Source organism: Oikopleura dioica, chromosome 2 (assembly GCF_907165135.1).
Source record: "Oikopleura dioica chromosome 2, OKI2018_I68_1.0, whole genome shotgun sequence".
Taxonomy (NCBI): domain Eukaryota; kingdom Metazoa; phylum Chordata; class Appendicularia; order Copelata; family Oikopleuridae; genus Oikopleura; species Oikopleura dioica.
This window is the reverse complement of record NC_137292.1, coordinates 10518382-10542306: the sequence shown is the minus strand read 5'-3', so window position 1 is coordinate 10542306 and position 23925 is coordinate 10518382. Positions and strand designations below refer to the sequence as shown.

The following is a 23925-nucleotide window of genomic DNA, read 5'->3' as shown; positions in this document are numbered from 1 at the left end:
CATGAATTTGAATTTGAAATGAATTGGTACGAATATCAATAATAATGTAAGAGCATTATGGTGAGATATGTGAAAGACTCTCTGGTAATTATTTATGAATATGGGTTAGATTTCGTCGTAGCACGAATTGATGACTTCATCGTAATCGGAAGGTGAGGAGGATTCGGCCGCTGCAGGTTGCTCGTCGTCGATGATGATCCAAGAGTTGGAAGGTGAGGAAGACTTGGGAGTAGACAGTGAGGAAGTTGAAAGTGCGGAAGTTATAATTGGGATCGTGAATTGTGCTGAACAGGTATTTTTAGGATAACGAACTGTTTTTGATTAAATCTACTCACATTGGCTTGAAGTGGAACTTTCTGTTGAGTTTTCTTCGTCAACCTTAAAACAGGCTTTGTTTATTGCTTCGGCAATCTCTTGTGCGTTTATTTCTCTCTGGTTAATATCTGTCGTCGATTTTCCAATAATCGGTAATTGTTTCTCTGCGTCTTGGGAAACAGGGCTCTCGTGCGGAGGAATGCAGGGAATATCGTTTTTCTCTTTCTTTTTCTTCTTGATTTGCGGTTTTATTTTACGTTCGATGATAAGTGTGTCTGTGTCTAGCGGGGTGGGACTGGGAGTGTTCAACTTTGAACGCTCTTTTTCGCCCTCATTGATTTGCCCCGCTTTCTCGTCTTTTTCGGTGCTCTCATTGATGAAAATCTCATCGTCGAAAATCTCTCGTCGTATCTCGCGCGATAAGCTCTCTGTCACTTGCTACAAGGAAATTCTTTAGAGGATTGCAACCAGTAGCTTCCGCTGCTCGTTAACTTCGAAATTAATAAAAAATGACGTCGCAAAGTTTACAGAAGAAAGTTCAAAGAGCAACTGATCTGAGTCAGAAATCTGGAATGATCCTTTTACCTTGACTTTATTGAACACAGGCTGTTTCGATTTGGAAACCTGTCTCTTGATCTGCGAGAAAAAGCCGCGCGCAGCACTGAAAGCTTTATCCAAATCGACCGTTTCTGATTCTTCGATTCTGGGCTTGGGTTCCGGTCGATGGACAGATTTCCGAGCGGCGATTGATTTCATCGCCTTTCCACCAGAAATAACGATAAATTCGGAGCCACCGTAGCCGCTCACGTTCTGGACTGACCCTGAGATACTGTAGAGTACTGGTGAATGGTCTGATTCAAGAATGTTTACAGCGCAAAGGGATGATTTCGTGTGGGATAGAATACGTGTAGAAAGATAGAGGAGATTGCCTGGTCGAAATCCAGACTAAAACACTCATATTTTAGACCGATTGTCAGTGATTCAATCACTGATTGATGATCGAGAATAGTACCAATGAGAGCTTAATGTTGAACATAATAAATATTCAAAATTCTCGCATCTCAGACTGCTTTTATATAAATCAATATACTCCGGTCGCAACTGGTTCGGTAACCGTAAAATCACCTGATAACCCATTGTTGTTTCCCAGAGTGCGTCGCCTTCTTGGTTTATCATTCTGATACAACCGCTTGTGTCGGTGAAAATGACATTGGCGCTGCGATCAAAACAGGCTCCGGTGATTGTGGCGGAGAATTGAGGCACTTCGGCGATGATTTCAACAGGCTCATTTCTTTTGAGATGAGAATAGATTCTCAATTCAACTTTACTAACAGTTGCTTCTTAATTACTTACCATTTGTACAGATAAGAATATCATAAGACAGGTTCATCTCCAATTGAACAACATATGATTTGACATGGGAAAGTTTTCGACTCCGAAATCCAGCGGAAGTCAATTCTCCATAGTAAATCACCTGCGCCGAGCACCAGGTAAAGCAACTCTTCTGAATCGAAATACAATCGGCAACAGTTTTTAGCGGGGTCGTTTTCGGAGCTCTGAAAATAGACAGAATAGATGAGAATTGATCGTTTTCAATTTTAAAATTCAAAAATGCAAGCTAACCGAAGCAACGACCCAAGCTCCGGCAACTGGGTTAAATAAAGCCCGTTCTTCGTTGAAAGCAATAGGTTTGTCTCAAGTCCAGCTTGGGAAGCATCTATTTTCAAAATTGGCGAATTAAATTTGAGGCGTTTTGTGGAAGGCGCCCCGCTAGCAAGACATTCGCCCAGGCCATCCTCTTCGACAAAAAGCAAATCTCCGAGACTAGTGCCGTAGAACGTCTTTCCTTTGTATTGTTTGCAGCAAATCAGCGTCCCGTTAGGGAGCCCGGGCACGATTGTCAGCGACATCCCATTCTTGAAAGGTTGAAAATAAGCTTCAGTAATGTCGGTAATACATGTTGTTAAATTAAATCCAGGAAAATTAACGTTTGTGCAAATTTATGAACTTATCGGAAGGCGCGACTAGAATCGACCATTGTCGATGAGAATTCTTCTGCGTTTTCTTGATAATAAAATCTTGCTTGAGCATTTCTTCGCTCCAGTATTTAATGATCTTCTCAGCTGGCTCCTTGTCAATCTCACTTTGCGGCGTTTCCTCAATCAATCTTCTTTCTACGTGTGGAGGAGTCCTAAAAATCTCTGCCTAGCGTTTAAATGGACTAAAACGTACCCATAAGGGACGATAAGTTCTATTTTGACGGTCATCTCAGCCTGGGGCGGGAAAGGACGGCCCGACGCTATTCGGTTCTCGTATTGTTGAACGACTTGGCGGACGCAGCGAGCCAGAAACTGATCATCCTCGTGAGCTCTTAACTCAATTTAAATCAAATCAATTCAAAAGGGACTTTATGACCACTTCTCCAGTGGAGAAATAAAGTTTGCCTTAGTTCCTTATTTACGAGTCGCAAATTCCTGACACGCCTATTTTCAGACAATCAAGTAAATACGCAGTTTAATTATCGACTGACTATTTTCAGTTATAAATTTTACCTGACAGAAGCAGCGGCATAATTAGGAGCCTTCTTCTTCTCCATTTCCTCTCTCCTCTTCTCCGCCTTTTCAATCTTTTGCCCTTTGTCCGTGATCAACTCGATTCTCCCTTCGCGATTTGTATGGGTGGAGATTCTCCCGTAGTCACCTCTCTTGATTGCCTTCGCCAGATCTTCAGATTTCTTGTATTCCTTCATCATGTGTCGTTCTTCTTGCTTGTGGCTCATGATGTGGTGGCGCTTTCCTTCTCGCATGGCGATTTTCGAACGACGGGATTTTTCAGAAAACATTGCGTTACGGAAAGATTTCTTACTGTATTTGGTTTTCAGTTATTTCAAGTACAAAAATAGATTATTTAGCAAAAACCAGTAGCTGAATAAAAATTGATCTGCGCCAATCTCACCAAAGAGCTCATCCTTTTCTCTTCCAAGTTGGAGATTTCGTCCTTTTGAATTTCTTTCCCGCTGGCTTTCTCAAGCGCGTCATATGATTGGCGCGGAGAATCTCCAGAGCGCTGTTCTCCTTGAATTCAGACGTTGACAAGACGCTTCGCAAGGTTAAAATTTATGGTTCCAGATTTGAAAACTGTCTGTTATCTTTGTTTATGCAGGACGTCAAAATCACAGCTATTTGATAATTATCAATAAGATTTCTTGTGTTCCAGTGAAAACATTTCATGTTTAAAATAGACAAGTTTATCCAGTAACTTTCTAGAATACAGCGATTATGTCTGAATATATACCTGTTTTTAGCTACGGCGGCCGGCACCCGGGTGGCCCGTTGGTTAGCGCCCAACGCTGCGACTCGCCGAAGCGCGAGTTCGAATCACGCCTCTGTCAGGTCTCCTGACTCTCGAGACGAGTGGGTTGCCCCACGTCACTGAACGGGGAAACCCGGCTACTCAAAAACTCGCTCCTGTAGAGTGGAGTTTCTCGGAGCTAAGTCCCCGAGTTTTTGTCTATCACCGCTGCTGATTTCATAAAATACCTACATAATATTTGCATGCGTTATTTACGTATATTTATCGTTTATATGATATAAATTGTATCGTCGATAGTGGCAAACAATCAGAAGCTCATTGTTTAAAGAATGGAACGCCCGTGATTGGCGTTTCCTTGCCAGTGTGTGCCCAAAAGGAAAGAATAAAAGTACGCCGAGAAAAAAGCTCAAACCGAGACAGTGGATAAGCGGTTTGATCGGGTTCGATTTTTTTATCCCTTACAGATGGAGCTTTACACAGTGCACCAGACACGGTTTTCAACCAACACGCCATTTTTCCTTCCTGTACTTTTTGTGAAGAGAAATTGGCAAAGCCATGGATAGGTAGTGATCCCGGTGAACTTTGGAGCTTTTTCTTACATAAATAATTCTAGACCAACGACCGGGCAGTCTCGATTTTCGGGGCTGACGCTAGACACTCAGTTCAGTCGGCAGACATCGCTGGCACCAAAAGAGCTCGAGGGAATCTTTACTTTTGAAGGAGTCTCGCACGACTTACTGCTCTCAAATGGGAAGCTTTATTGGGAGCCAATTACGGTTGATATTCCAGGAGTGGAGGCACCGATGGGAGAAAAGTACTGCGTTGAAATTGAGAAATTCGTGATTGGAGTGCGCTTCAGAAAAATCAAAACTGTTATTCGAGGACAAGCGCGGTCGATTGTTACAGGAAGGGCTTTTATAAACTACTGGTTGAAATGCGATAGAGTCGAAAAAGCCAGATTAGGATTCAACTTGAGAGTAATTGCGGACGATGAAGAGTTCGACTTCACCTTTAACAACGATACAGAAGAACTTGTTCGAACCTGGGCAAGCGCTATCCTCAAAATCATTCGGAAACGCCCTTTTATTTCTAAAAATCATGCAAAAGTTTTTATCGAAAAGTCCGACGTAAAAGATCTTCCAACGATTCTCAACTATTTTCATTCCGCTGGCTTGAAATACACGATCTGCAAACTTGCTGACTTCAAATTTGTACTTCCCTCAGAAACAGCCATCTTGATCGGGACGGATAAATTTTTGCAGTTTGCCTTTGACTACAGGTATGAATAGAAAATAAAAACAAAGCGACAGTGACATCCTTTACAGCTTCCCAGATTCAAAAGTGGCATTTGTCCCGACGAATCGATCGAAATTGAAGTCCCTCCTCTACGATCACCTTCCTATTCAAGATGTACCAAAGAAGCTTCTTTTTCGAATCTCAAAACTCTTGGCGTTGCATCAGCAGAAATCGCAATCGGAAATTTGATTTCAAAGAAGACATTTTTCACTTCGCCGCCACACCTGTTTCTCTTTTGAAACGAAGTTTTTACTGACTGGAATGTACATAAATGGTAAAAAAACTCATGATTTTTCTTAATTTGATCGAAATTCAGACGGAGATGAGCACAGTGTCCGCGTTTCTGTCAATGATTTGTCTGTTTCCACTTCTTCCGTCGGTTATTCAATCTGCTTTCATTCATCAAAAAATGCCCTTGCCGACTTTTTCAGCACGACCTGGAATATGGCCGTTGGAGCTAGTTTGACAAGAGAACTCACAATTGACTGTACTGAATTTGACCTTACTCTCTGCCAAATCAATGGAACTTACAGTTGGTCGTTTGGAGGGATCAATTTGGACGAGAATGTGTCAAGAATTCGAATAAAAAGCGACCGATCTGTTGATATCTTTTACTGAAAATAAAATTTTCTTTCAATTATTTTTGTTTTCTCTAGAACTAACTGTGATATGATGATGTTTTCATTCTTATGGGTTCAGTTTGAAATCGAGAGGTTTGGGTGAAAATGAGGGCGTCGACTGTTGAAATTGCCGATCTCCAAGAAATCATCAATCTTATCGATGGAAAAACTCGAGGAGTCTATTCCCACAAAAGATGTCAGAGTAAGTAGTTGTACATTATTATAAGCAATTAGTCTAATAAGGCCCTAACATGATTTTCTAGTCAGAAGACTTGTCGAAACAACCCAGCTTTCTTTGAAAGTAATTGAAGATAACAACGACAAAATAATTGGATTCGCTGCTTTCGACCTACAGGCAGATTTTGAATCGAAAAAGATTTCCAGTGATCTTTACAATCCGCAAAGTGTTCTTGAGCTGATGCTCTTCATGGCGGAAGAAGATCATGAGAATGTCGACGGAATTGTATCTTGTATTTTGTCCGCTGTTTTCAAAAGGAAGGAGTTTGTTTGATTAGCTAACTTACCTGGTTGAAAGCTTGATTCACCAAAAACTCCTGGAAGATGCCCTTTTATCCACCATGTGATCGTAACGAAAAACGACTCGCGACTATCATCTGTATCTTCTAAAATCCCCAACTCGCCCTACTCAATCATCAACCGCGATGACTTCGTCCCCACTCTCTTCATTCGCCCTGGAAAAGAAGAAGACAACGATGATGTCGCTGCCGTGTACAAGAATAACGACCAGCTCAAGATGATCTACGGCGACTTTTTCTACACTGAAATGGTTGAATCAGTTGATGAGAGACACAAGGTGCTTGTTGCTGATGTAAATGATATCGCAGTTGGTGCGATTGCAATTTCATCGAAGATTTCCCTTGATCAATTACAATGTACGCATCACATCGGTGGATTCAAGTAAGTTTTTGTAACGTTTTATTCTCCAATTTTAAATGAAAGGAAACTGGTCAGAATATAAAATAAGGGGCGGTGATCACTTATTGTAGGAAAAGAGGTGCGAAATCGAGCGTCGTTCTTTTTCTTCTTTTCGAATCGTTCTTTCGCTTCCTGTCGCTCAATTTCAGCTTGCTCTTCAGCGTTGATGTTGATGTTGCCCATACAGTCGCTGAGAGTCATGATGTTGGAGTACTCCTCTGTATCGGGAAGACGAACTTCTCTCACCATTCCCGAAGTAGTGCCTGGATTTATATATTCAGGGTCGTTCTCGGTCGCATTGACCTTGCTGATTGATGGCTTCGCCGGCTGTCGCATAAGACCAGCGGGTTGAGCTGAATGAATTGCATTCTTAAGCTGCCCGGCTTCTTGAAGCACGTCCTTGATGACCAGGTCTTCGGGCTTTGGTCGGAAGGGCTTGTCTTTGAGAGAGTGAGCAAACTCAGCAAAAGCCTGAGATGCTTCGCTTCTTTTTCGCTTTTGACAAAGACAGTCGGAATGTCATCCTTCAATATTTGAGTGAGAAAGAGTTACTTTTGAAAGTTTCTTACCGAGTCAGAAGTCGAAAAGATAGGCTCAGAGTCGGAGTCCGAACTCTCAGAAGATGAATCTTCGGCGATAACGGGTGGCTCTCGATACATAACTTCTGTCTTCGTTGGCTGCGGGATAGGAAGGTTTTCTTTCTCGTCCTCAATTTCCATCGCAACAGGAGTTTTCGGTTTGAGTTTTTCAATAGCAATTGGGGAGGCTCGAGTTGGCGTCTTGAGAACAGCCTTCTCCACCGTGATTGGAGTTTTGATCGCGGTTGGGGTCTTTACTTGCTGTGTTTCCAGTAGAACAGGTGATTTACGAGCGGATCTCTCCTGCAAAGAAATCGGTGTTTTGAGGTCAGCTGGAGTTTGCTTCTCCACATGTTCTTCGAAAACCGGCGGAGCAATAGTTTGCTTGACCGTTCGTCGTATTGGGATCTCTTTGAGTGTTTCAGTGACCTGACCTTCTTCTTTGATAGAATCCTATTAGAAAATTTTCGAGAAACATCTAAAAAAGTCTTTACCTTGAGCTTCGTTTGTCGACGAGGGGTTCTTTTGGGAGTACTCAGGGCTTCGGTAGCTTTTAAAGCAGCAGCGCGGGTGCTTCGTCGGCGCTCGGTCATTACGATTTTCTAAATTCTATCAGATTTTACTTCCATTTCGAAACTCAAATTATTACCCGCGAACGATATGTTTCTCTGGGGGATACTGCGTATAAATCAAAATCTCTAGGAAGAGTAGAAAATAAACTCCGTCTAGAAATATTCGGTGATTTTCACTGGCCGGATTCCAATCTGGAGATTCAATTTTAAAGGAACTCCAGGGGCGCCAAATCAAATTCGAACCATTTTCGTCCTTTTAGCACATCTGGCCGGTTCGAGCTGATATGAATCCGTAAAATCAGACCGCAATCAACCTACTTTAGTGGCCTCACGAATTACAATGCAATTGCCGTTCAACTCTTTGCGATTGCAGACAAATATGAAGATCGGTCCGTTGACCTTCTCAAGGGAGCTTTTGAAGCTTTCCCGGGAGCGAACTGGGCGATTTTGACCGTTCCTCGACAAGTTCAGCATTTTCCACTTCTTGATTATTTCCAAAGGTACTCATTTAACATCGGACCAAATCTCAATCACTTATTTCAGAGCGACTCCACGAAGTTCATTCACAACAACTGAGGTCTACATTGTCCATCGTGCAGTAATCCACGAGATCGCATCCGTGCGACAGGCGGCCGAAACTGACTTTGAAGCAATCGAGAGCCTTGCTCCAGAATTTTACAAGAACATGAAAATGTCTCTGATAAATGGACAAGGTCTCAACCCAACTCCATCGATTGGCACGCCCGAACTTCTATCGACGTCATATTTGATTTTCGCCGGCGAACACGCCGTTGGCGGTGTCATCATCGCCGCCGAGGATAAAATCGACGCTCTCAGAGCGAACTTCGAGATTGAAGATTTCGTAAACTTGGACTTGATCGAACGAAGAGAGAATCACAAAGTCCTGTACTGCTTCGTCGCTCCTGGTTTTCATTCTCTTGGAAAATTCATGCTCTCAGAAGCGATGCGACTTTCAGGAGCGATATGTTTGTACCAGCCCGTTGTTGGCCGCGATTATCCAAAGAAAGAGTTTCGAAAAATTCTCATTAATTATTTCGAACCGACTCATACTGAGTTTTATTTTGAAAAACTCACTAAAAGTCACCAGCAACCCGTCAGATGCGAACAGTACCGAAAAGAGAAAAGATCCACTTCAATGTTGAGCGATTGGAAGAAAATGCTCCCTGCCCCGATGCCCTTCTTGATTGTGATTTTGGACTTTTGATTCTGCCCAAGAAGCTGATTCAAACAGATGTCAGAATTTGTTCACATTCGATCGTCATCGTTGGCGCTTCCGATACCGGCATCGCGGCAATTGAAGAATTAGGCACGGTTTGAAATTTTCCGGGTAAAAAAACTGGGTTGTTTCTTCCAATTTTTAACCAAACAAAAAGCAATGAACAAAGGTCTTATTTTCAATAATTTGACGCTCGTCTCGTCCGTATTCGAAGATGATCACGAAGTCACGCTTGGCCATAAAAATGTAAAGGTCGAAGAAAGACAGATTAACAACTTCGGCAGGAAGAAATACGGACTGAACATATGCCTGAACCGTGTCCGTGCTACTCTGGCTGGAATAAATACTAACGATCGAAAAATTATCCTCAGAGATGGATCCGAGTTACCTTATGATTTACTTGTCCTCGCGACTGGCAAGCAATACAGTGGACTTGTCGACAATCCGATTCGTGGAGTAGAAGGTCTAGCATTTAGCGAGATCGTCAACGACATCAGCGAAGGAGACGGCATTTTCGTCAGAAGTAACAATATCAATGCTTTAGGATTTATTCAGCAACTTTTGGAACGTAAAATTCAGCCAAATCAGGTAATCAGCAGCGAGTTTCACTTTCCTAATGGTTCTTTAGATAACGCTTGCATGTGAAACCGACTTGGAAGAAATTTTCGACCTTGGTGATATCAACAAGGAGCGCAAACTCACGAATGGACCAGAATTGGACAAGGTCGCTGCTCGAGTTCGAAACGAGATGGAAGAACTTGGAGTCAATTTGATTGAGAATGTCAAAGAATACGAAATCCTCAAGAATGATGGAAAGAACATTTCATCCGTCTGCGTTGGCGATACCGAATATGAATGCAAGCATTTGGTCGATATGCTCGAGAAGTCAGTCTCGAAGACTGTTTTCAGTGCGCTCAACGATGCCTGTCTAGTCTACGATGGCGCCCTTGTCATAGACAGTACTTTCTGCACATCGAATGAAAATATTATGGCCGCTGGACCAATGACCAAATATCAGCGAAGACTTTACGCAGATGATTGGGTTCACGAGAAATTCAATTCAGCCGAAGTTGGCAAGGCCGCTGCTGCATTGATTTTGGATCGTGTTCTGGGGCGTATTCCTAAGCCTGATGTATCTGTTCCGGTTTTCAAGGCGCCAGTTGTCACTTCTTGCAAACTTGTTGGCGGAAGACATTATCTAAGGTAACAGAAAGATCCTATATGTTTACTATGCATTTTTAGTTGCAAAGCGACATATTTTGATCGACTTGCTGATGGAATGAAACAAGGACAAGCTCGTTGGATGGTCACTTCAAACGACGAATGCGACTCAAGAATTCATTTAAGTAAGTTTTTCTGTCCCTAGATGACTTTAAATTATTATTCAAGATCCATTTGGCGTCGTCGATGGAATGATCTTTGTCTCTCGAGATCCTCTCAACGTCGAGAATATCATCAGAATTTTCGGCCTCCACGAAAAGTACCTCAAGGATCTTGTTTCTCGATTTGACGAAGAGCTCATTCCTTGCCTCTATGAACACATTACCAGTCCCTTCTTCGATGTTATTTCGCACGATAGATTCAAGGACTTGGTCCAGCAGCTTGAAGATCTTATCCCACTAGGTAAATAATCTTATCCTCTGTCAATTAAAAACCGGTCTAGATAATGAAGACATCAAGCCAGGAACTTCGAAAGAGCTCAAAGAAAAGTACTCGGAAGATATCGACCGGACTATTTTGAAATTTATCAAGGACAATCAACAGCTTCTGCCTATGTATCATCTTCCTTGAGATATCTTCATTTGTATTCTGCTTCTACTCTATCTATCTATTCTCACTATTTTTATATTCAATAAAAATTTTTATTTTTATAATCACGGTGGTTTTATTTTGTTTTAAGGATGTTAGGATAAGGTTAAGGATACAAGTTTTTGACTGAGATAATATTCATACATTTTGCAATACGTAACAAAACATTCAGCGTAAATTATTCTTGATTTTCAAACACAAGAGTCCTTCCAAGGCTTCGCATGCTATCTTCAATTCTGCGCATGTCGTCAGGTCCTTCGTAGGAATCAACAATATCATTGACTTCGAGGCATAAGTTTCGAACGTTTTCGTCGTCATGGTTCTTGATCATGTGCTTTGTCATCATAGATTGAATTTTACGCAGAGTTTCTTCAAAAAATCGAATGTCTTCGTTTCTTCGACGTTCTTGTTCCGCTTTCTCGTCCATAGCTTGCTTATACTCTTCGAAGAACTTGTCTTTTTCTTTCAAAGCTTTATCTTTTTCTTCGATGAGCTTATCCTTTTCCCGTTCGATCTTTTCCTTCTCAGCCATAAATTCTTCAGTCATTTTTCTGTTTTCTGCATCCTTTTGTTCACTCTAAAAATAACTTGAATACGAGGTATTCGACTTTTCAGTATTTCTTACCATTTCTTTGTAATCCGATAGAACTTGGATAAGGTTTTCGACTTCCTTGTGATGCTGTTCATCCTTCGTTTTCGCCTTTTTAGCGGCATCTTCCAGCTCTCGACGCTTTCTCTCAAGTTCCAACATCTACGTATCGGTAAAAAAGAACGTATATCTTAAAATTTAAGATTCTTAAATAATTACCTTCTTCTGGTGTTCTTTTCTTCGGATTTCTTCTTCTTCGCGCATTTTATCAATAAGTTCCCTTTCGCGTTCAGCGTTCTTTTCAGCTTTTTCGTTTTCGATTTCTTTCCTCTTGTTATCACTTTTAATCCCTTCTGCAATAGCTGTAACAGCTAAAAAGTTTCAATTTTTTATCTCTATCAATTTTTTACCAGTAGCAATAATTTTCGCACTCATACCGAAAAAACGGGAAAAAATCCAGTTTCCTTTCTTCTGGTTAAATAAATTTCATTCAATGAAACGAAAACGGTATTGAGTTTTATACGAATGCAAAGGGTGTTTCGGGGTCAACGGTCGGGGCACTGAGTATTCTTCTGTCTGAGCTATTATAAGGTTTTATTTATAAGGTTCTTCCTATATTGACTATGATGACTACGTGTAAGTTTATGAAAACTGCAGGGACAATATGTTTCCAATAAACGTATTGAAGAATTGAAACGATGGGTTATCTAATTGTCAATATTCCATCAGAATGATAAGGCCTATGATCCAATATTTTATTAAGATTAGATATACATTCTGAGAGGATCTTATCGTTCTCCCTCTGAATTTTTAGAGAACCTCCAGATATATGAAAGAAAAACATGAATTTATTAGCTTTTTATATTTTTTCTTCTATTATAGTGATGATATTCATTGCATTTTGCTCCATGGTTAGCAAATGTTGTCGATGCTTGAGATTATTGCTTTTAGATAATATATTTCGAAGAAAATGGACAACACAAAATCAACGAAGATCAAGAGGAGCACATATCGAAGTAAACTGAAACCTGAAAATTTCAGGAAAACCTTGTCTAAAGAAAAGTTTCATTGAGATGACGGAGGAAGAGTATCATCGTCAGCTGGAGTCAAAAGACCGCGTCTTCTTCATTTCTTTTCCAATGCTTCTTTTGGTAATCCAGGTTTTGATGAACATATTTTTACGATACCAAGGTATCAAGATATTCATTAGATTATCATCGGCCTGCGACAGTTCGTAAACCCTGACGATTTCATGGTTAAAAGGACAACAGAAGAGAGAGAAGAAGAAAAGAGCTCGAATTTAGCTTATACCCTCTTAGAGAAGATAGAAGAAAGTCTCATTTAGAGTTGACTGAATTCTGAATTGTGAGAAAATATATTTCTTTCACGCGGTGATTAGCTCAGTGATTTGAACTGGCAAATATTGAATTAATTCTTTGATAAAGTTTGCACTTTTGCATCTGCCTGAGCTAATAAAGCATGAGCATTTTGCACTTTTTTCTTCTATCAATAATAACTGCGATTATAGAATTGGTCGATTCCAGGGGCAGGCGAGAGGATCGAGATTTTGAGTTTTGATTTAACAATTTTTCACTCCGTCGCGCCCTCTTAGTATCCCGCTTAGACTTGAATTAACTTAGAAAAATAGCGACCGAAGAATTTCAACTAATTAATTTAAAAAATAAAACTGGACCCGTTACCAGGCTACGTTTTTACAAGAAAGAGAGAGAAAGAAAAAGCAAGAAACCGAAAGAAAAGAGAAGAAGTCCCGCTATTATTAATTCTTCATTGAGTCGACTTTCACAATTTATGAAGAATAATCACTCGCAAAGAAGAAAAAGCAGACGAAAGTTTTTCTAATAAAATGATGAAAACGACACTGCGAACTGTTTTTGTTCTGATTCTGCTTGTTGGAAACGCAATTGGAAGAAAAGTTGGAGATCGCCGCCAAAAATGCACGAAGCTTGGGAGAGAGTATAAATGCTCAGCTAGGCACCAGCTGGGCTCGACTTGTTTTCATAAAACATGCAAAAGGAAAGTGGATTCAAAAGTTCAAACAGTTCATCTGAGAAATCGTGAGAATGGATTAGTGGATAATGCGGTTTCAAATCCGAGTTGAGCTTTTTTGGCTCGCAGTTTTTTTCTTAAAGAAATTCTTTCAATAATATAAAAATCCACCATAAGTCGAATTCTTCGTTGCTCAAGAAAAGACAATTCCAATCGACCTATTTGGATTGGCTACGAAGGAAACTGCAAGGGTAAGTAATAAATACTTTTTTATTCAGTAATAAAATTCACACTTTTGGATCATAGTCTGGATTAATTGATTAATTTCGGAAGCTAAATGATATTCAAATACCCCAAGTGTGTCAAATGGTGGACTCTAGCAAAGCTGTATGACGTAAAATTCATAAATTCAACGATTTTATATCATAATCGAAGAGCTTGATATTAACGACTCGTGAAATAACGTGAGGGACAAAATAACTTTCTTTGATAAAACAAAAATTGGTATTATCAAAAATTATGTAATGTTTCAAAAAGAATAACTTCTACGTTGACGCCGAATGAATTGTAGTTGATTTGCTGCGCCCTTTTGTGGGAGCTACAAATCTCGGATTGTCCGTGACGTCAAGCTCCACCGCCCGGGTTGGCGACATTTTCAAAAAACCTTTTGTCGAAGTGACGTTGAATTCCATTTTCGGGATCGATGACTTATCAAGTGTCAATAGATCTTCATTAGAGCGCATTCATTTTTGAATAACATACGTATTCAGGAAAGGGTTTCATGAACAACGAGTGGTCAAAAACAACGAGTAAAAAGTCCAACGAATACCAAAACATCACCTCTTGGAATTGCCTTGGAGGATCTTCAACGCCTGTCACCGACGTTGCCCAGTTTGTCTTTCGCCGTAAACTTTACATCATCGCTTCGTCAAACGAAGCTTTCCACCTGTATGAAATCGGAAAGACTTTCCATCCAGAGTACATTCAAAAAGTTCCGGTCAACGGACAAAGTCTGGAAAAACTAGCGATGCTCAGTGTTGCCAAGAAAAGACTGATGCTTGCAGCTGGGAAGAATATGACAACGCTAATGTACCAGTAAGAAGGTTTTATCCTTTATCCTTTCATAATTCTTCTAGCTTTCCAAATAAAGAAATGAAGAGAAGCACGTCTGGTAAACTTTACTATAAATTTGGCTTCGAAAAAACAATCCCGAGCCACAGGCTGACGTCGCGATCTACTGCAAAGTACGCGTCTGATGAGCGCTTTGGTACCTATCGCTGCGAGACCAGACAAGCAAAATCTGGCAGGGTCTACTTCGTACTCGATAAGAAAATCCATTCGAGGTTTCGCAAGCATTTTTCCTCAAAGAATTGGAAGGAAATTCGATCGAAACGAGACGCTGTTGATGGCAGATGCGATATTTCGTCCGGAAAGGTAATTTTCCATAAATGGTTAAAAATAACTTAAAGCCACTTGATTTTAACCGTAAAATATCTTCAGAATATGGACGTTTTCTTCGCTGTCAACAACGAGGAACCTACACGCGGCTATTCCTCGTACATCGACGTGGTTGAAATAAAGGATGCTAACCGCGCTAGCACCGCACAGCGAATACCTCACGAGTATCGCATCACAGCCACAGCAGGTTGCCCATTTATCACAAGATAGCCAACGCAAACGAACTATTTTTAGCTTTTCAACAAGGAAAACGAGCCTCGCTTTATGTGACTGGGGATCAGCGCGGGAGATGCACGATATTCAGGAAGAAATTTTTGAAGACATAGATGACTTTTTCTCCTTCACTTTCAAAACATTTCACTGCCAAAGTCAAAAGTTCAGATAATAAAATTAAAGGGACATAAAGTCAGTTTTTCATCACTGAGTTGATTTTTTACATAAATAATTTTATTCTTGCACAGAATAATTAACACTTATCATTTGAAAATGATGTTGACAGTATCGTACAAACAGCATCAGATGAATTTTATAGGGCAACATCTAGTAGAAATTATGACTAATCATGAACTGTAATTACAGTACTTGAGAACTGCTACGATCAAAGTTTGCGTGGGCAATGAAAGTTTTCGGTCGTGTAAATTTGAAGTCATTTAGGAAGAAAGTGATTTTATTCCTTCTTTCCAGCAGGCTTGACATCTTTGTAAATAACAAGTTGCAAGCATAAGAGGAATGACATGAAAGTGGAGGCAGAAAAGTTCATTATCATCACCATATCGCCAGTCTCCTGGAAGGAGGTGAAAACTCTAGCGAGGCCTCCAGCAAAGAGCATGCCACAAGTAACTCCGGAAAGGGTTCCGCAGTGGCCATTTTTGAAATTTGTAACGACCTAAAATCGATTAGAAATCAATTTTCCAAAATGTTTGTTCACCTGGATAAGTCTGGAGATAACCGTAACTGGAAGATTGCAAAGCTGAAGAACCTGAAGCTGCTCGACAGTGACCATGCCAGAAATAAGTACGTAAACGAAGCCAGCGTAGGCAAGATTGAGCATGAGCCCAAGACCTCTCCGTCCAGTGTAGTCACAGATGAGGAACGCAATGATCATCGTTTGAACGGCCATGAAGAAAGACTCACCCCATGATGAAAAAGGGAAGCCAGAGGCAAGTCCGTAACCGATGAGGGTAGCACTAGAAAGGGTTGGAATTTGAAGAGAGACACTCGCTTTACCATGGGAAGAGTTCCAACAAAACAGAGAAAAGAGAGAGGCCAGCCGCAGATTTAGCTCCGATGATGCTCAGAATTTGTGGGACCTTATTTTTACGTAAGCTCGAAGAGGAGAATTCTTGACGCTACCTTGACGAGAATGCTTCCAGCAATGATAGCAAGTCCAAGTCCTTTAGCCAGAGTTGCTTTGAAGCAATCTTGGTCGAGGATGTCAAACTCATCGAGATATTTAACAGTACATTCTTCAGTAAGAAGGTTGATTCCAGTTGGACCAACAAGTTGTTTCAAAAGATCCATTTCACTCTAAAAATAGTCTTGATTGAATTTTATTCCGAAAATGACCGAATATCAATATTTGTCGGTGAACAGGGCAGAAAATGATGAAAAAGAGAAGATGTTTGTTTTAAATAAGACCGTCTGTCACAGAATTTGACTTCAATTTAACGCCAGCGATGGTCTTCGAGCCAAAGCCAGATGTTTTTGGAGTGCGTGGAGTAATTGAACCCGCTCTTCTTGAACCTGGAGTTTGAGAACCTGAACGGCGCGAAGAAGGAGTCAAAGAGGCCCGAAGACTGGAGTTGCCGATTCCGAGCTTGTTTGTATGCTTGCTCAACAGACGCTGAAATATTTTCAAAATCAAAGAGAAAAGCGAAAGTCATACATTGAGAGCAGGCGATCGCATTTCTGGGGTCTTGCCCATCGATTTCCCGAGTCTGTGGGGAGTCGTTCCGAAGGCGGATTTCTTAGCGCCTGATAGGGTTCTTTCTTTTGCATTTCTCTTTGCGCTGAAGGCGGTTTCGGTCAATCTATGGGCCAGCTCTTCTCGCTCATTCACTAAAATAAAGGTTAGGGAGCAATATTAAGTATTTGCATGAGAATTTTCAAGTATAGTTATTGATTTACTTGAGTCCATGCGGAAAGATGGTGCATTTGATGCGATGGTACTGACGCCTGGAGCTTTTGAATCTGACGTTGAAGCACCTCCTGGCGTCATCGCTCTCTGAGGAGTAGCTTCAAGTTGACCCCAAGTCATGAACGGCGAGTCTTCCACGCCGGGCATTGGACTTGGCGTGGCCAAAAGACTGAATTGCAATTTTAATAGTCGCGGATACATTTATTACAAACCCATATCGACCAGGTGTAATTGGTTTTCCGTCAATGCCGACTTTTCCATCATCTTTAAGCGTATTTTTGATTCTATTGTGAACAAGAGTAGCAACACGATCAGGAGCAACAGGACGGAGGAAAGGGTCTTTCTTGAATCTTGTATTTTCGTGGACGATTTCTCGGGGCTGAGGAGGTTTCTTGAAGATGTATTCTTTCTGTGCCTCGAGTTCAGCGCCGTAGAAAAGAGAATTCTTGTTAGTGTACTTCCAGTTCCCAACGCCAGCTTTCTTCTGCTTCCCAGGTTCACGGGCGTCTTCAATCGCGAGAATCTTTTCGGGCGCTAAAAATAATCATTTAAGACTTTTAGCATAGACAGAAAGACGTACCCATAAGTTTATTGGCATCCTTGTCTTCACACATCCTGTCTCCTTGCTCCTGCGCAGCATATAAAAACGCATATTGCTCTTTTTTCTTGTCTTCTGTGAATTTGTGAACTTTTTGAAATGAGTCGTTGTCTTCAGATGTGAACTTGGTGCAGTATCTGTCGAGGGAGATGTTTTCTGTTCGCGATTTTTTCTTAGTTGGAGCTTTTTCTTTCTCTTGCTCCTCGTCTGAGTCATTTTCGTCGTCTTTTTCGCGATCAGGCGAGCGATCATCTGGTGCCGGAGTACCCTAAACACGGTAAGTTCCTGATTGACTTTCTCGGAGAGCGTTACCTCAAGAAAAGGAGTTCCACCGACAGTCCAAGCGCCAGTAGTCGGCCTTTCCGCCTGTCGCTTCTTATGCTTCATTTGAATTTCGCGCATCGCTTCCACATCGCCCTCCTCTTCAGCTATCAGATAATCGTGCTGGTCTTTTACGTGATCGTAATGGGGGAAGAAATCTCTTGTAATCAGCTTGTCCATGTCGGACAAGTACTCTTCTTCTTTCAAAATCTCACGAGGTTTCTTCGTCAAAATGAGTTTATGCGTCTTTGCGATCGCTAGCTGCCTCTTTCTTTCCGCCTTTGTCAGAGCAGTAGAAGCGCTGGACATCATCGAGTCGGGCATCGATTCAATATCCAAATCCCGCGCTTCTCTTTTCGCTGACTTGCCGATTTCCCGCAGCTCTTCCAGCCGCTTGAAGTCAGATTCGGAGAAGTCCGAAGTCGTACTTGACCTGCGACTAGAGCCGCGATCGGACCTCACACTATGCGACATGACTTTCCTTTTTTCCGATTATGCCGATTGCAGCTGCCAAATGCAACAATCTGAAAGACGAGCTTTTTATGAATATGAAGATTTATATTTTTGCTGGAAATATTTTGCAGATTTCGAATAGTTTTTTGTCAAATAAGTTAAGTTGAACATCAAAGGATTGTTTGTTTTGTATTTATTTGGCGGGCTTTCGGAGTCGCTTGTTCCAGGCGAAGTTATCGCCATATTCTCGGAATTCTAGCTTTTTCTTTCTTGGCTCGACGACTTGATCGATCTGAAATGAATGCAAAAAATGGAAGAATGGGGCCTCATACCTCCCAGCCTTGTCGGTGAGCAAAGTCGATAGCGGCTTCCTTAGTTTTGAAATGCATCCAGCCGTGAACGTTGGAAAGAGGATCGGCGGTAGAGCCCCAGCCCATCGTTGGATTTTCCCTGAAGAATTTAAATGGGGGAATAGAGAGCTTTCCGTTACCATCTTTCCTGGGTATCGAATTCAATTTGCCAGTACTGAGCATTTTTATCGGCAGATTGCATGACGTTTCGTGTGGTTTGGGAAATGGTGACAAGTCGGCCTTCAGTTTCTTCAGTGATTCCAGAGACGGCCTGAAGATTTTTAGAATTTAAGGCAGTGAGGGGATGAACAGACCTTGGCAGCGGCGTGGTGGGTGATGAGGGCATCTTCTGGGTAAGCAAGAGTCTTCGATTTCTTGGTTCCCTTGATGAAGTCGTCCTTTGCTCGAGTGAGAGAAGCTTGGGTGAGAGTTTTCTGGTTGTTAGTCAACACTTTTCTAGGGAGCAAATGATCAGGATTCAGAAAGAGAAACGATCTAATTTACGTGTTTGTTGGTGTGTTGTGGCCCCACATGGACTTGATACCACGGGTAGATGTTTGAACAATCCTCCTTTGCATGTTCTAAAAGACAGGTAGTGAAGGTGGGACGTTTTCATTTTAACGTATGTTTATTAAAGTGATTTGTGGTCACGTGTAGACCGCGTTAATTTTTAAAGCTGACGGTGATGATATTTTTGAAAGAGCATTTTATTGGCACAGAAAATTTGGAATATTATCGAACATTACTGCTCGCAATTCTCGGAGTACTGAGTTGCTTTTCTTGAGATCTTCATTTTGTAGAAACCATCAAGGAGTGAAGAGTTCCAGATTATCCTCTTTGCAGGAAAGCTTCGCCTCGAAATCCTTTCATTTTGCCTAAATTGGTCATTCTCAGAGCGCGCCACTGATTGGCTCTCACGAATTCTCACTACTATCGCTATTTTCACGAATTTTCTATAATCCTTGAAGAATTCAGAGAGTATCACTGCGAAAATACACTTTGGATTAACGCATTCGCCGATGTCCATATACGAATTTTACGAATAATAATTTATTTTAGACGGTTTAAAAAAGATTTCACTCAAAAATGTCTGCTGAATTGGCGTGCACTTATGCTGCTCTCATCCTCAACGACGACGGAGTCGACATTTCTGGCGACAAGATCGCTTCCCTCCTCAAGGTTCGTTCAAACACCCTCCAATCCATAGCGAAGCCTTGATTCTAGGCCGCCAACGTCGATGTTGAGCCATTCTGGCCCGGACTTTTCGCCGGTGCCCTCAAGAACTGTGACGTCTCCGAGTTGATCTCCAACATCAGCTCTGGTGTTGGTGCCGGTCCCGCCGTTGCTGGTGGAGCCGCTGCCGCCGGTGGTGCTGCCGAAGAGGCCAAGGAAGAAGCAAAGAAAGAGTCCTCCTCCGAGTCCGAAGAAGATATGGGCTTCGATATCTTCGGATAATCTGATCACAACCCCTTTCTGTGTCATTTTATGCCGATTAGTAGCCACGCTAGTAGGCAGATAATAAAATAGATAAAGTCGGATAAAGTCGGATCCTTGCATCCTTGATTTTAAAAATTCTTTCATGATTTAGGGTCAAAAAGAACCTAAATCATGGTTTGTCCTCCTTTCCTCATAATTTCTCAGAACAAGAGCTTAGAATGTAAAGATGGTCAAGAAATTGGACACGAAAACTGGGGCGATATTTCTTGGTACGAGCCTAGTACTAATTTTTTACAAGCAAATTGGTTACGCACTCAGGCTTTTCGTCGAATACGGCCCTTATGCAATCCTCGGTCTTTTTATTTTATCAGTTCTTTCCCACATGAAACCTAGAAATTAAAAATATTTTTCCGTACACCTTCCTGAACGGCGTAAACCCGATTTTACTACCGGTATTTTAAACTTTTACCATTTGTTTTTTTCTAGAACAAATTCTCTTCTTTGTGTTTATTTCCCGTTTTTACTCAGTTCCCGATTCTCAGTTTTACTCTTTTCTGCTCTTTTGCACGAATGTTTCCAACTCCAGCAAGTTTGTAAAAGGTCCGATAATTCAGAAATCGGATGAGTGGGCACCTATACGTCGACGATGTGGTGCCCATTTCAGGCCGTAGAAGCTCCACATGTCTCCGCAGGATCGGATTTTAATTTACACATTGATGAACTTGTTAGCGGTAGGCATGTTTTGGCTTTAAACATTTTCTTTCATAGAAGTTCCTTTCTGAATAATATAAATCCACTGTAAAGGCCATCGAGAAATACAGACGCAAAATCAGAGGAACAGGATGATAGCCCTAACAGGAGGTCAACAGTGCATCGCCCGACGCTGAGAGAGAGTCTCGGACCGTCGCCTGCTCTTCAAAGAAGGCGGATGACAATCATGGCGCCGAACAGAAACAGCTTTGGCAACAGAATGAGCCACGGCAGATCCGGGTAAAACTAAAATTACGAAATGGTAATAATTTCCACATTCAGAAACGCTCCAATAATCAACCTGGTGCGCACGGAGTCGAACGGAGACCCACCCCTCGATCCTCACAAAGAAGAAACCGAGGACGAACGAGCCGAGAGTGAATCAGAAGAGAGCGATTTTGGCGCCAACGACATGGACAAAATCTTCTCGATCCAATTTATGGTGTCATTTGACGACGTCTTCTCAGAATTCGCGTTGAAGCATTCGACGATTTCGTCGATCGACGCGATGAAAAAAGAAATTGAGGATAAATTCGAGAACAAGAAGGCAACCTATTCGGACGTTGTGCTTCAAATTGATCCGGAAATCCTGGCGAAGAAGAAAGAAATGCTCATGCTGAGAAGAAAACAGTTAATTAAAGATGTGTGGGAAAAGCAACATCCCTTCCGTGCTCGATTCGCCAGGCTACGCGAAGAAGCAATGGACAAGTGGCGAGACGAGGCGCAAAGAGCGATCGATGAAGTGAACCCGCGAAAAGCGCTGCAGAAGATTCAAAAATACCTGAACTACGATCCGACGGACTCGAGCATGGTTATCATGAAGTCAATGGCTTTTCAACTGCTCAAGGACAATAGAGTCTCCTCAATTGCGATTAACAGGGCAAATGAGCTTGGAGTGACGGAGGAGCAGGAGAAAGCACTCACTTTGAGCTTGGCTGAGGTAAATTCACGAGGACATTTTTAATTAGTTTATTTCATTTTACTGATAATTCAAAGTGTCACTGACAGTATTTTTAGTTACTCAATACTCTATCGGAAAACTAAATAATCTTGTTTTCATTTTCAAAATTACTAAATAAGTAAAAATATCCTTCTTTGATAAATTTTGATCAATAATTTAGACAGTCATATTTAACTTTCATTTTAGTGTGAATTCAAACAAGCAGAAAAGTACGTTGAAGAAGGAAACTACCAACAAGCGATTCGCCATTACAGAAAAGTGCACGAAATTATTCCTGACTTCGAAGATTGCATGACCTGTATCGTCTATCTCGAACTTGATCGTGGAAATACATCGGCAGCAATGGATCTTCTTCTTCAACAAATTCAGCGACATGTAAGTCTGGTTAGAATCGCTGCCAATCGGCTTTTGTCAATCGGCCCAATTCTTTCTGGCCGTTTGCGGCGAACCAGAGGAGAATTCCAGACTAAAAATAGCTATAATTCTACTAAACGTTGTTAAAACTTACGATGCAAAGGGCATCCACTAGAAACAGAAAAGCATTCCCGCCGAATGCCACCAGAAACTCGAAGCTCTTCACAATAGCGAACATCACGGACTCTCTCTTGATTCCATTTATCGCTGAAAACCCACAAAAGAGTAGGAAGACGGAAAAAATCAACCGAGGCTCACTTTTGCCATCGTGCACTTTTGGAAAATCAATTTTCTCTTCGGTTGCGATTTTTTCTTCGAGCAAAAAAGTGTGAAAAACTGTTGCCGCCAGCGCGCAGCTGGAGACCTGCGCCAGGCGCCATACGGACCAGTTTCTAGGTGACCTGGTTTATGATGGTGTAATTAACACTTCTTCACAAATAATGAAACCCATAAATCTGATCGTTGGGAAAATCAAATTTTGTCCTTTTCAGCCGGATCGTATGGACCTTCGAATCCTGCGCACTCGTCAGTATCTTCTCACGAATCGCCTTGTTCTCTGCCACGAGCATTTGGACGCGCTTCTCTCTACCATTCCAGATCATCCCGAAGTGATAAAAATGCACGAAGAATTAGAAAACCGCGGCAGCAAGGCTGAAAACAACTGTATCATATATTTCGCAGCCGGTCACCTAAAAGACGCCCTGGTCTACATCAGGGGTGACCATTTGGGCAAAAAATTATCGTCGGGCCGACCAATTGCCCGCCCAATACCAAAAATCAAGACCCGGGCCGACCAAATGCCCGACCAGTCCAATGTGCCCAGAATGCCCAATCGGGCGATTGGGCAATTTTTCGGGCAAAAATTTTCCCGGCATTTCAGGCTTCTTAAAACTTTACTTTTTTACTTTTTTAATAATTTGTTTCAGTTGAAGTGATTGAACGAATTTTAAGCAAAAAAGGCTCTTGAAAGGTTTGAAAAATATTTAAAAGGGGTCGAAAATAATTATGTAAAAGTTCCGTCCGGTTGTCAAGAATAGACAGCTAACCATAAAGGTCCACTTCACACACTCTTGCATAACCGTCTCGAACAAGGGGTTCAAAAATAAGGGATAAAAAGGATCTGGAGGTCAAGGGTAGAGTCTACTGTAGACAGCTAACCTTCAAGGTACACTTCACAGACCCTTGCAGAACCATCTCCGCAAAAGTCGAGTTAACGGGGTGGATAATTTCATAAAAGGATCAGGAGGTCAAAGGTAGACAGCTAACCATTGAGGTCCACTTCACACACCCTTGCAGAACCTTCTCCTTATCTTTTTTTTCTTTGCGAGCTTAACGACCAATAAGCGGGCAGAAAACGCCCACGTTCGTGATTTTCCCCGGTGGGCATTTGCCCAGCTGCCCAATGGTGCCCAACTGCCCAGAAAATGCCCAAATGCCCGACGTATCCCATGTTGCCCAGCCTATTTTCAGGCGTTGAGCCGACAAATGCCCGCCCAAAAGCGTTTTTGCCCGAAAATTGCCCGATTTGCCCAAATGCCCAATGCCCAAATGGTCACCCCTGGTCTACATTGGCGAGGCGATTGCTGCTCGACCCAAGCTTCTCAGACTTTACCTCTTACGAGCCAAGATCTACCGTCGATTATCATGTTGACGCGTTCGCTGGAGGACTGGAGCTTATCTACAAGGCGGAAGCCGTGAGTTTGAAACGAGAAGCCGACAGTTTGATCTTTTGCATTTTGAACGACGCGGGAGTTTCTTGTTGCGCGGCGGGAAAT

General features: G+C 41.8%; 10 protein-coding genes across 10 annotated transcripts; 4 read left to right on the top strand and 6 right to left on the bottom strand.

The window, feature by feature from the left end:
• Positions 1-2250, bottom strand: LOC145696121 (uncharacterized). The gene is made up of 6 exons (XM_081773110.1): positions 1939-2250; positions 1669-1871; positions 1441-1627; positions 901-1260; positions 336-753; positions 1-284 (listed from the first exon to the last, which is right to left on the bottom strand). The coding sequence occupies exons 3-6, from the start codon at positions 1489-1491 to the stop codon at positions 106-108; spliced, it is 1008 nt and encodes a 335-aa protein (XP_081629236.1). The 5' UTR covers positions 1492-1627; positions 1669-1871; positions 1939-2250; the 3' UTR covers positions 1-105.
• A 10-nt stretch (positions 2251-2260) lies between these two features.
• LOC145696124 (uncharacterized) lies at positions 2261-3179 on the bottom strand. Its single transcript, XM_081773112.1, has 3 exons — positions 2868-3179; positions 2548-2685; positions 2261-2506 (listed from the first exon to the last, which is right to left on the bottom strand). The coding sequence occupies exons 1-3, from the start codon at positions 3155-3157 to the stop codon at positions 2299-2301; spliced, it is 636 nt and encodes a 211-aa protein (XP_081629238.1). The 5' UTR covers positions 3158-3179; the 3' UTR covers positions 2261-2298.
• Positions 3180-6477: 3298 nt separating this feature from the next.
• Positions 6478-7748, bottom strand: LOC145696473 (uncharacterized). The gene is made up of 4 exons (XM_081773518.1): positions 7707-7748; positions 7552-7659; positions 7049-7510; positions 6478-7003 (listed from the first exon to the last, which is right to left on the bottom strand). Exons 2-4 carry the CDS (start codon positions 7648-7650, stop codon positions 6749-6751), a joined length of 816 nt encoding a protein of 271 aa, XP_081629644.1. The 5' UTR covers positions 7651-7659; positions 7707-7748; the 3' UTR covers positions 6478-6748.
• A 984-nt stretch (positions 7749-8732) lies between these two features.
• On the top strand, positions 8733-10715 carry LOC145696461 (cilia- and flagella-associated protein 61-like). The gene is made up of 6 exons (XM_081773503.1): positions 8733-8956; positions 9024-9454; positions 9495-10069; positions 10109-10212; positions 10256-10489; positions 10530-10715. Exons 1-6 carry the CDS (start codon positions 8749-8751, stop codon positions 10655-10657), a joined length of 1680 nt encoding a protein of 559 aa, XP_081629629.1. The 5' UTR covers positions 8733-8748; the 3' UTR covers positions 10658-10715.
• A 2680-nt stretch (positions 10716-13395) lies between these two features.
• On the top strand, positions 13396-15055 carry LOC145698580 (uncharacterized). Its single transcript, XM_081775789.1, has 5 exons — positions 13396-13522; positions 14042-14366; positions 14408-14705; positions 14772-14916; positions 14964-15055. Exons 2-5 carry the CDS (start codon positions 14053-14055, stop codon positions 15053-15055), a joined length of 849 nt encoding a protein of 282 aa, XP_081631915.1. The 5' UTR covers positions 13396-13522; positions 14042-14052.
• A 138-nt stretch (positions 15056-15193) lies between these two features.
• LOC145698581 (mannose-P-dolichol utilization defect 1 protein homolog) lies at positions 15194-16252 on the bottom strand. The gene is made up of 4 exons (XM_081775790.1): positions 16083-16252; positions 15957-16039; positions 15658-15916; positions 15194-15615 (listed from the first exon to the last, which is right to left on the bottom strand). The coding sequence occupies exons 1-4, from the start codon at positions 16248-16250 to the stop codon at positions 15397-15399; spliced, it is 729 nt and encodes a 242-aa protein (XP_081631916.1). The 5' UTR covers positions 16251-16252; the 3' UTR covers positions 15194-15396.
• A 39-nt stretch (positions 16253-16291) lies between these two features.
• LOC145698577 (splicing factor ESS-2 homolog) lies at positions 16292-18312 on the bottom strand. Its single transcript, XM_081775786.1, has 6 exons — positions 17777-18312; positions 17447-17732; positions 17079-17400; positions 16857-17035; positions 16615-16787; positions 16292-16572 (listed from the first exon to the last, which is right to left on the bottom strand). The coding sequence occupies exons 1-6, from the start codon at positions 18257-18259 to the stop codon at positions 16357-16359; spliced, it is 1659 nt and encodes a 552-aa protein (XP_081631912.1). The 5' UTR covers positions 18260-18312; the 3' UTR covers positions 16292-16356.
• A 58-nt stretch (positions 18313-18370) lies between these two features.
• Positions 18371-19232, bottom strand: LOC145698585 (NADH dehydrogenase [ubiquinone] iron-sulfur protein 4, mitochondrial-like). The gene is made up of 5 exons (XM_081775793.1): positions 19093-19232; positions 18903-19044; positions 18729-18859; positions 18571-18688; positions 18371-18530 (listed from the first exon to the last, which is right to left on the bottom strand). The coding sequence occupies exons 1-5, from the start codon at positions 19164-19166 to the stop codon at positions 18432-18434; spliced, it is 564 nt and encodes a 187-aa protein (XP_081631919.1). The 5' UTR covers positions 19167-19232; the 3' UTR covers positions 18371-18431.
• A 396-nt stretch (positions 19233-19628) lies between these two features.
• On the top strand, positions 19629-20112 carry LOC145698900 (large ribosomal subunit protein P1-like). Its single transcript, XM_081776137.1, has 2 exons — positions 19629-19767; positions 19813-20112. Exons 1-2 carry the CDS (start codon positions 19675-19677, stop codon positions 20041-20043), a joined length of 324 nt encoding a protein of 107 aa, XP_081632263.1. The 5' UTR covers positions 19629-19674; the 3' UTR covers positions 20044-20112.
• A 721-nt stretch (positions 20113-20833) lies between these two features.
• Positions 20834-23117, top strand: LOC145698212 (uncharacterized). Its single transcript, XM_081775415.1, has 5 exons — positions 20834-21015; positions 21058-21715; positions 21923-22111; positions 22642-22867; positions 23077-23117. The coding sequence occupies exons 1-5, from the start codon at positions 20954-20956 to the stop codon at positions 23115-23117; spliced, it is 1176 nt and encodes a 391-aa protein (XP_081631541.1). The 5' UTR covers positions 20834-20953.
• The last annotated feature ends 808 nt before the right edge of the window (positions 23118-23925 follow it).